Here is an 11,027-nt window from a genome sequence, read left to right as displayed (position 1 = left end):
AATAGGCTGAAGGTGTCAAATTACTCAGATGAAGTGAGATTATAAAAGTGGTTCTCAGGTTGGGGATTTAGCTCAGTGGTAGAGCGCTTGCCTAGGAAGCGCAAGGCCCTGGGTTCAGTCCCCAGCTCCGAAAAAAAGAACCAAAAAAAAAAAATAATAATAATAATAATAAAAGTGGTTCTCTTGGTGCCAGCAGGAGGTTGCCATCTTGCTGCCCCGCCTGAAATAGACTCTATGGTTAAAAAAAAATACTTACAATTTTGTGTCTATGCAATTGTTGTGTGTCTTCTTCCCTTAATTTAGCTGTGTGGTCTCAAGCTGTATCTTCTGGGTCATGCAAATAGCTTCTGGGAGATCTTTCTTTTATCCTTACTTAAAAAACACCAATCCAGAGTCATTCGAGAAGAGCCATTCATTGCCACAGGATAGTGGCAAATCATTTTACCTAGTAGCAAACAACTTGGTACTTTGAGGTTTTGGTTTTTTACTAACCTTATAACCAAAACTCAGATTCAGAAATTCTCAGCTCAGTTCAACAGCAATAGCAGCAACCCTTCCCCCCCCCCCCCCCTGGGGTCGACCTATGAAGTCAGATGAGGCCTCTGGCTACTTCTCCATTGTCAACTAACATCATGTGTAAAGTGAGGCCTATGAAGAAAGGCGTGTGGGGCTGGGGATTTAGCTCAGTGGTAGAGCGCTTACCTAGGAAGCGCAAGGCCCTGGGTTCGGTCCCCAGCTCCGAAAAAAAAAAAGAACCAAAAAAAAAAAAAAAAAAGAAAAAAAAGAAAGGCGTGAACTACAGAAACATCCTGAAGATGTGAGGAGTGTTTATACCATAGAAGAGCCTGGAATGCGCTTAACAGTTTAACTCTGTAGCCAGAGACTTTAATCCAAAGCCCAACTTGTAATATGTATGTAGCTGATTTGGGTAAAATATCATAACTTGCCATAATTTGTTTCACGCTCTGGCAGTCGTATTGTATATGATTTATTGATTTATTTTTCCAAACAAGATTTCTCTGTGTAGTCCTGGCTATCCTGAAACTCCCTGTGTAGGCCAGGCTGGCCTTGAACTCAGAGATCACCTGCCTCTGCCTTCCAAGTGCTGGGATCAAAGGTGTGCACTAACACATCCAGGCATACATGGTCTATTACTACAAAATTAAGATTAGGTTGTTATTTAATCATGTTAATTAGTCTGTGGTGTTTGTTATATTTCAGTTTGAACTCTTCTCAGACCTGTATGCACATAGGAATTCAGTAAACACTCACATAATCTACATTTATTTAGTGGATATTGTGTATCTGCTGAACTTAAAGTGCATTAAAATTTATTTATTTATGTTACATAAACACTTTTGATCTCTTCATGCACACCAGCAGAGGGCACCAGATCCCATTACAGATGGTTGTTAGCCACCATGTGGTTGCTGGGATTTGAACTCAGGACCTCTGGAAGAGCAGTCAGTGCTCTTAACCACCGAGCCATCTCTCCAGCCCTAAAGTACATTAATAAAGGCAGTATGAAGAACGAGAAGTCACACACAGTCACCATCGCCACGAGTGTATTATTCAGAATTGTATATTTTTTTCAAACATTTAAAAACCAAGATGAATCACAGAAAGCAGATCCCAATGGGACAACTAAACGATATTTGGAATAAAATCACTGGGCCTAATTTTCATAACCACAGATTTCAAGGAATACCACCACCCACGCCAGGTGTACCAGACAACACCATTATCGGTTTCTGCTCTGTAGGGACCTTGGTAGTACACGCCGTTCAGGTTTGCAGAGTGACACCTAGTGGGAGAACAGGAGAAAACAGCGATCAGCAGGAAAGTCCACTGAGAAACCATCTCGCTAAGAAATGATGAGAATGACTTCTGCTATTGCTCACCAAAGCATCATGGTCCCAAATCTAAGACTTCTCTACAAACAAATGTTGTTATTTAAACAGGCAAGTTTTGGTCCTACAGTAAATGTGGGGATCCATCCCAAACCACTTGGAGTGTGTTGAAATATAAGGATCTCTGTTTTGGTTTTTTTTTTTTTTTTTTTTTTTTTTTTTTTTTTTTTCTCTATTAGTTTTCTTGATGCAAGGTTTCTCTGGGTAGCCCTACCTGGATCTGTAGACCAGATTGGTCTCGAACTCAGAGATCCTCCTGCCTCTGCCTCTCAAGTGCTGGGATTAAAAGCCTGTGCCACGGGGGTTGGGGATTTAGCTCAGTGGTAGAGCACTTGCCTAGCAAGCTCAAGGCCCTGGGTTCGGTCCCCAGCTCCGGAAAAAAAAAAAAAAAAAAAGAAAAAGCCTGTGCCACCACTGCTGCTGGGCTTAGTGTTTCAGTTCTTAGTAGCTTTTAAACAAAAAGGGGCGGGGGGGGGCAGCAGAGAAAACCTTCTTTGTAAGCTACGTCCTCCTGGTTAAACAGTGGTTATATTGTGTTTGCCAGGAAGGCATGATTAGCAAAGTAAGATGGGGGAGGGGCTCTACTGCAGCTTCCTGGGTGTTTGGTGCTTCCAGGTTCTCTGATCTACAGCCAAGATGTGTGTGGACAGCTTTGGGGGCCTCTTCTAGGAATTTAGCAGGAATCTGACATTGGGCTAGGAGTAGGAAGTAGGCTCAAGGTAAACACAGCCAAGGAATGTATTGTATTCCTTGTAATTTGGTCATCCCGATAAACCCCTAGACATAGTGAACATGGGATTTTGTTTATTGCCTTGTTTGATTACTTTGATTATTGCCTTGTTTGTTCCTTGATTACTTTGTTTATGCCTTAGGACTGACCATGTTTTTTCTGTGTACCTAGAATGACATGAAGGCAGACTGGGGAAAAAAATAAACTGGCTTCAGCCTCAGCACTGGCTGGAGTCATGTTATAAAATTGTCTAATTGTCTTTTTCTTTTCCACCCTCCCTCTCTCCCTCAAGACCCTGTTGACTGACTGAGCTGGCTTGGTCAGATGTGGCTTTCACAATTCAAACTCCCTTCTTTGAATTGTTAGCATATCAAATGCTTAATCTTCAAGGTAAGCAAACAGAACCCAAACCTTCTTTTAAAAGTTCCCTAGCTATCAGTAAATAATCTTTTGTCTGAGTTGCCAAGTTAATTTTTTACATATACTGCACCAATCAAGATAGGTTTGTTAGATTATCATAAAACTCAAGCACTTCCTTCTTCCTCCTTTGGAGTCTCTCCACTCATCTGTCCTTGGCATACAAAAATGTCATGGTGCAGTTTGTGCCAATTTTCCTGTTATAATATTAATCACCGTATATTTACTTATTGCTATAACCAATGATAAGATATCAGCCTGTCGGCTATGGAAAGAATATTCAGAAGTAGTTCTGGAGAAAAAAAGCCCTCTGGGAAAAAACATTGAATCAGAATAGCCTATAATTCATTCATAAATGCTAAGTAGCAGGCATTGGTCACCACTAAGCTCGTGATTTGCTTTTATTGGCCACTGTGGCAGCCATCCTAATTTAAATGGTTAGGACTAATTGGAAGCCATGCATACTAAATCTGCAGGGATTCAGTATCTGCTGTGTTTTCAAAGTACCATGAGTAGTAACACTTAAAAAGAAAAACCTGCAGAATAAATACCGGGGCATATCTAGATATAGAGACGTCTGCTACTACATAAACTTTTATATTTGGTCTGATTTGGAGTCCGTTGAGATTCGGGCCGTAGGGCCCACTGCTTAGTATTCTGAGACTGGTATTTTAGTAGCCTTCAGTTTCTAGCCTGGACTTGACATTAGTTATTGGAGATTGATAGTCTGTGGTAAGCAGCTGGATGCTTGCAGGGTGGTGCGTGGGGGCGGAGGGTTTATACTTGCATAAAGCAGGAGGCCCACAAGGCAGAAGAGGCAGCAGCAACAAGTGCTTTAGTGATTTTTCTATTGGTTATGACTAAGTACCATACAAAAACAACTTATGGGAGAAAGGACTTATGCTGGCAAATGATTTGGGGGATTGGTGTTTCCTGATGAAAAAGTCACAGGGTGTAAGCATCAGTGGCAGAAACACGTGGCAGGTGTTTTTTAGGTGACTATGACTAGGCTCCTGCTATACATACATAAACCTGTGGGGGGCGCTGCAATTCCAGCCTCAATAAGCGCCAACAAGTCATAAGGAGGTGTGGCACAAAGACCAAGAGTAAAGACGAGGGTTCTGGAATAATTTACTTTCTCACTAGGTTGACCTGTTGTCCTTGGGTGCTTCGTGCAACTGAATTGGTTTGTTCCCCTTAACCCCTAATTCTAAAGTCAACCATAACATTTATTTGCCTCCCTTAAAGTGTGCGCCACCGCCATTCGGGCACAGAACGGTCAACCAAATGGACAATGTACGTGTGTTAGACCTCAGTGATGCTAACGATTACTTCTTGCCGTCTATTCACAACCAGACATAGGTGGATATTCGCAGATGGCATTGTTGACTGTAGGTGAGTCTTAAACAAGCACCTAGGGCTTTTTTTTTTTTTTTTTTTTTTTTTTTTTTTTTTTTTTTTTTTTTTTTAGAACAAGAAAGCCATGAGGGAAGATTATCACCTTGTTTCAAGTTTTCATAGTAGGGGAAAATGAGTTTCCTTCTCCTCTTTTCACATCGTGTGTGTGTGTGTTCTCTTTTTCTAATAACTGGCCGAACATTAAATAGACTCAACTTTTGGAAAAGTAAAACCCGGGGGCTGGGGATTTAGCTCAGTGGTAGAGCGCTTACTTAGGAAGCGCAAGGCCCTGGGTTCGGTCCCCACTCCGAAAAAAAGAACCAAAAAAAAAAAAAAAAACAAAACAAAACAAAACAAAACAAAAAACCCGGAAGGAAATCTACTATTTTTACCTTAAGCTCGTTGTATCTGCATTGAATATACCACTCTGATGTCAGCTAGGCATGGACGCTTCTGCCTCTGATTCTGCCAACCTGGCTACATGAGCTTCTATCTCGAAGGGGGGAGGAGGGATAATAATAATAATAAAATAAGAAGCATATCTCAGGTTCATAAGATGAAGAAATGTGTATCTGAAGCCAGGGTATCGGAAGCCACAAGGCCCTGCATTTGAGCCTCGGAACCCCAGTTCCTCCACACCCCAAAGAGTGAACTTGATGACATGGAAGTGTTCAAACTGCAGCTGGGGCAGGATTACGTTTCAAGACTACTGTAGCCATCTTCCCTAATGTTGGGAAGACTTGCATTCAATGAACTAATAATGAAAGTTAGTATGAAAGAAAGGTAGCATTAAAATGACTGCAATAATAGTGGCTATCTTGTAAGCTATAGGACAGTGAAGAGCTAGCAGATTATTAATAGAGTGTCACGAATTCCTTCCTCCCTTCCTTCTTTTCCCTTTCTTCCTCTTTAAAATTTAACTTTATTATAATATTATTTTAAACTTTATTATAAGTAGTATTTCAAAAATTAACTTTCCTTTAAAACCAGGCAACTTAAAAACTTCATTTTGAGTCTGGCTAATTTGGGTGCATGATGTTTTTTAAGGCTAGGTTCTGCTGTCCTAGAACTCACATAATCCATGATATGACCTCCCCCTCCCATGTGGCAGGACTACACGTGTGAGCCATCACACCTGGCTCACAAATGTGAGTATATGTATGCATGTTCCCTGCTTCCTTCTGCTGAGTTGTGGCCTTCTGGTTATACCTCAACAGTAATCCAGTTTGCAAAAAGCATCCTTGTAAAAGTAGCAATTTGAGGGCTAGAGACACAGCTCAGCAGTTAAGAGCGCTAGCTGCTCTTCTAAACACCCAGGTTCAATTCCCAGCATCTGCACAGCAGCTCACACCTGGCTGTAACTAGTTCCAGAGCTTCTGACAACCTAACACAGGTATACATGCAGGTCAAACATCAAAGTACATAAAAATAAAAATAAAAATAAATCTAAAAAGAAGTAGAAATTTGATCCATTTTCATGATATGTTATTGGAGGATTTTTGTTCGTTTTTCTTATATGTGTTTGTTTGTTTGTTTCCAAGATGGGATCTTTCTTATCAAGTCCCTCAGGCTGGCCTTGAAGTTGGTATGTGAACCAGATAGGCCTTGACTTTGTGGTGATGCTCCCGTCTCAGCCTCCAAGTGCTAGGATTTCCAAGAATACCACACACACCCAGTTTCTTTGTCATATTGTTCAGTTGTCACTGGCATACCCAATGTGCAAGTCTTTAAAAGTACCTTCAAAAGATGAGGAATTCTAGGAAGGAGGATTACTTAACAATATCACAAATAAGATCGATGTTACGTCACTCGTTATAATTAAGGCCTGTCAGTGAGGTACCATCAGCACCATTAGAATTGCGCATGCGCGCAAAGCGTCCAACCTGTTAAACCACCAGCCAGACTGTTCCTCCTCAGCACAGTTCCCGTTGTAGTTGTCGTTGTCTCTGTCCCGTGTGCTGAACTTCATTGTTTGGTGACTAGCCCACCACTGCACTTCAGGGTGAAATGTTCCCGACAGGGAGTCTCCGGCGGTGCCAGAATATTCTCCAATATTCAGTTCGTAAAAAGACTAAAGGAAAAGGAGCTATCAGTGGGGAATGTTTTGAAAACGCATTCAATAAACAAAAACAGGCTACATTACATATTTCTACCTCCACAGACTTCCGGGCTTAGATGTGTATTTTCAACGTCAACTCAAGACATTGCCTATATAAAATTTCTAGTACCTTTTCATCGCCAACTTTAAATTTTTCGTATTGTGCGAAGCGGCTGTTTTTCTCAAAGTCTGTCAGGTCGATTTTTAAAGTGTAGTCTCCTAAAACAAACAAACAAAAAGCCAATAGAAACAGTAAGAAATTGTAGCTCTGTTTGTTTGGTCATTACATGCATGATACAACACTGACTAGTCTTAAAAATAAATGGTGGTTTTGTTTTATTTCTGTCAAGAATCAGTTTTCAATGAATAAACAGTGACTCCACTGTGGTACAATGTGAACATGTTATTGTTTATTTTTCTTGAAAACAACCACAGCAAAATAGTAAAGTGGAAAAAATCTACCATGTAAAGAATAAAAACAAAATAATGGTATGATTCACTTTGGAAAAAAAAAAGACGGAGATGGAATTTTTAGTTCATAGATTAAGAAAGCTAGCCTGGTGTTGGTGGCATAGTCCCTTACTCACTCCCTCCTGCACTCAGGAGGCAGAGACAGTGAGGTTGAGGCCAGACTGGTCTATAGAATGAGTTCCAGGACAGCTAGGGCTATACAGAGAAAACCTGTCTCAAAAAAACCAAAACCCAAATAAAATTTTAAAAAAAATGAAGATTCCTTATTGTGTTTTGGAGAGATGGCTCAGTGGTTAAGAGCTGGCTGCTCTTCCAGAGGACCTGTGTTCAAATCCCAGCACCCACATGATAGATAGCTCATGTTTATTTGTTTCTCCAGTTCGAGGGCTCTTACACAAACATACACACAGGTAAAACACCAGCAAACAGAAAATAAAAATAAATTATACTGAAAAACAGAATTAAAATTTTATTCTTTTTTCTTAATGTCTATGAGAATCTTCTTCTTAAGAATAATTACTATTGGGGTTGGGGATTTAGCTCAGTGGTAGAGCGCTTGCCTAGAAAGCGCAAGGCCCTGGGTTCGGTCCCCAGCTCCGGAAAAAAGAAGAAAAAAAAAGACTAATTATTATTATTGACACCTATACTCTCTAGTAGTTAGGCTGTCTCCTAATATAGTTATCAGCACCTGCTTTTGCATAAAATTGCTTGCTTTTTCCAGTAGAGTAGAAGATCAGCTAGCAAACTGTCTAAGAACCGTTTGAACAAGAAATAAGATTCCTAGATGTTTTATGAAAACCTTTTTTGATAGCATCAAAGCCTATGGAACAGATGCCATTGGAAGAAGGTATCAGACAGAGCGGAGAAACCTCCTAGGGAAAGAATCTCTCCTACACTTAATGGGGCGGAAGTCACAGCTACCAGGGGCTCCGAGTCAATAGGGTTCTTTAGAGTTTCTCTAAGGGGGAATAGTTAAAACAAATTTAATTTATTTGACATACATTCTTGTTTATATATGCAAATAATGATACCATAGAAAACAAAGAAACATAGAAAACATAAGAAGAGGCAGTACTAGGATGACTAAAAATTCTAGGTGATAAAAAAATTATATAAAACCAAATTAGTGAAGGAGTTGCTACATCAATCAGCCACTTCCTTTTTTCCATTGTCCCTGTTTGTAAATGACAAGCTGATCTTCCTTCTGCAGCGGAACTATTGTTGGTAAGAGCTCCCTCAGCCCAGTCTCTGGTTGATACCCATCTCCTATCTCCATTCCTGGTGATGGGCGGAAAGGGCCTTTGACCTTGTGGAAACCCATGTCATGCATCCTACCTCTGTCTATACCTACCGTCAAAAGCTGTTCCTTACTCTCCCCTTAGGCTCCGCAACAGAAGGGCAGAGAAAGAAGAACATTGAATGGGTTCTAGGAACAAAGTTCAAAGCTGTTTGGCTGAGAATTCTGGATTCTCCTTTCTGGGGCAAGTATGGAGGAAGGTGGTTTCTTCTGAAAGCATGGCTTTACTTCATATGCCCAGGTCAGTGATAGGGATGGGCACAGTACATAGGAAATGTCAGTTGTCCCCAAAAGTTTGTGTTAGTAGAGAGACAATACTCCACATTCTTAAAAAGAAAAATGTCCAAATGCTTTGCCAATAAGTGAATAAACTTAACAATTAGAGAGCATTTCTAAATTTATTATTATAATTTATTTATTATTTATTATAATAAATCATAATTTTATTATGTATAGTATATTAATATATAAATAGATATTATCCAAAATATAAATAAATTATAATACTATAAAATTATCTAAATAATTATGATTATTGTTAATAATTGCAGTATGAGGGAACCTTAGGTAATAGAGGAATAAATAGAAATAAAGCTATTTTCAGAGGCAATTTGAGTAGCTTACCTACTGTCAAAATTAAAGAATAAGGACAAAGGCAATTTCTATTGTTTGAGCTATGATATGTTGCAAGCTGTGAAACTGATACATCCATTTCTCTATGCCACCTAAGAGTAACCAGTTTGAACACCAAATGAGAAAACGAAAGGGTGGGGGGATGTAGGTATATGACAGAACACATGCTTGCCACGGGCAAGGGCCTGGTTTCAACACCCAGCACCAAACGAGAAAAGATGAAGAGCAATCAGATTGGTTGGAAACGCCCAGGCCAGTAGAGCACGCACATACAAATTACTTGAGGAATAACATGGGATTTCATCTGCTCGGAATGACCCCAGGATTCCAACCTGGGATTTCCAAAGCCTAAACAACGACCCACAAAAATACCGATAAACAGTACGTATTTGTCAAAAAAACAAAAAACCCTATTAAAACTAGGATAATTTAAGAGTTTGAGGGAAAGGAAGCCTTCTGTAGGTTTAGAGAGCATGGATCCTGGGACAAGTATGACACATCAGGGCTGTGCAACCTCTCTGGCTACCACTCTTAGATCTCCAAGACCCTCGTAATCAGCACCCTACTGACTATGAATATAGACTTCCAGTAGTCACCTGAGCTGGGCTGGAACAATAAGCCCATGTGTTGCCAGTGTGAGGACAATAGGCAGTATGACTAGAGGGGGCTGACTACAGCCTCGAGCTACAAGCAAGGTAAGGAGGAGGATGGATGGGAGCCAACGAATATAAAAAATAAAATACCGAAGTGTTATTAGTGAATGTAAAATTGTATATAAATATTGGACTCCATAGTAATGCAAGTGAATATGTATGGGAGGATTGTACAAAGGCTCATAATTTACTTTAAAGTATCTATTTCATGTTTTCTGTGGTAGTCTAGGAGTTGCTTCACAAACCATATGAACGCTGATCTCAGTTTGACAGGGATGGTTTATTGAACGCACACCCTGTTACTGGTCAGACCAGGGATGTAGCTTAGGATTATCTGATCTATGTCATCCAACATTTCCCAGAGCAGGCTTATAAATGAAAAGAAAACACAAAAAAACAATAATGAGCCCATACGCAGGTGCTAGAAGTTCTGCCTAGTGGTCAGCTCTGACTCAAACCATAACAGTTCATACGGACCTTTGATTTGATGGGTCTTACGTAAAGCTTTGTGGAATTTCTTAAGACTAGCAAACCTCATACAGAGCACTCATAACATGCAGAACAAAACAGAGTATGTGGTCAGCCTGTCCTTGCTCTTAGCCAAGTCACTTCTCTGTGTCAATGGCTGGGGAGGGGGTCAGACCACAACATTTTCAAGATTTATTTTTATATCTACATGTAGGTGTCTGTGTGAGTAATGCCACATGTGTGGGTGCCTCCAGAGGTCAGAATTGAGCAATGTTTTCCCTGGAGTTGGAGTTAGAGGCAGTCGAGGCCTACCTGACGTGGGTGCTGGGTGGAACAGTATAAACTCTTGAGCTGAGAGTCATTTCTCCAGCACCCAAACTACTACTGTTTTGCCGTGGCTTATCACAAGGTATTATTGTGGTGATAAATTTTTTTATACATATCTGTCAGTCACTCAAGTCTTTAAAAGTGATTTTGATAACACATTTCCTTTCAAGGAATAGAAAACACACATGAGAAAAGAAACCAACCTAATTTCTTTTCCTCTCCTTCCTGTTTTAAGCAACATTTTACAGATGGGATTGTGGTTCAGCAAGCACCATTATATAAAAGAAATCATAACAAATACTGAGTTTTTTCTATTGCCTATGATTCCACGGAAAATACTACATGGGTTTTGTTTCATAGCACTGGGGATTGAGTCTAAGCCCTGCCTCCTGCACGTAAGTGCAAACCTTACCTTGCATAGTCAGCAAGTTAATGTTTTTGTTACCCAGCCAGTATTCACCATTGCTTTGGACAAAGTTTCCAAAGCCATTTTCATAGTCGTTCCAACCCCTGGAAAGTTTACATTGAACATTAGTTTCAGCAAAATACAGATGACACCTGCAGGGCCTAAGCATCTCTCCCATTCTCTCATCTCTAATATTCTCTTCAGTAGCTTACTCACTCT

The 11,027-nt window shown here is 40.2% G+C and overlaps 1 protein-coding gene across 2 annotated transcripts in view; it reads right to left on the bottom strand.

Moving 5' to 3' along the window:
• Positions 1-1,566: 1,566 nt before the first annotated feature.
• Positions 1,567-11,027, bottom strand: part of Fgl1 (fibrinogen-like 1) — a 30,287-nt gene continuing 20,826 nt past the window's right edge. The window contains exons 5-9 of one of the 2 annotated variants that reach the window (XM_039094195.2): positions 10,815-10,912; positions 6,684-6,772; positions 6,339-6,526; positions 4,848-4,944; positions 1,567-1,804 (exon numbers count right to left, since the gene is read on the bottom strand). In XM_039094195.2, coding sequence (XP_038950123.1) covers positions 4,893-4,944; positions 6,339-6,526; positions 6,684-6,772; positions 10,815-10,912 — 427 coding nt within the window. In that variant the 3' untranslated portion in view covers positions 1,567-1,804; positions 4,848-4,892. The remainder of the gene's footprint in view (positions 1,805-4,847; positions 4,945-6,338; positions 6,527-6,683; positions 6,773-10,814; positions 10,913-11,027) is intronic. The other variant, NM_172010.2, reaches the window with a different exon arrangement.

Source organism: Rattus norvegicus, chromosome 16 (genome assembly GCF_036323735.1).
Source record: "Rattus norvegicus strain BN/NHsdMcwi chromosome 16, GRCr8, whole genome shotgun sequence".
NCBI lineage: Eukaryota > Metazoa > Chordata > Mammalia > Rodentia > Muridae > Rattus > Rattus norvegicus.
The sequence above is the reverse complement of the archived record's forward strand: the minus strand, read 5'-3'. Positions and strand labels throughout refer to the sequence as shown.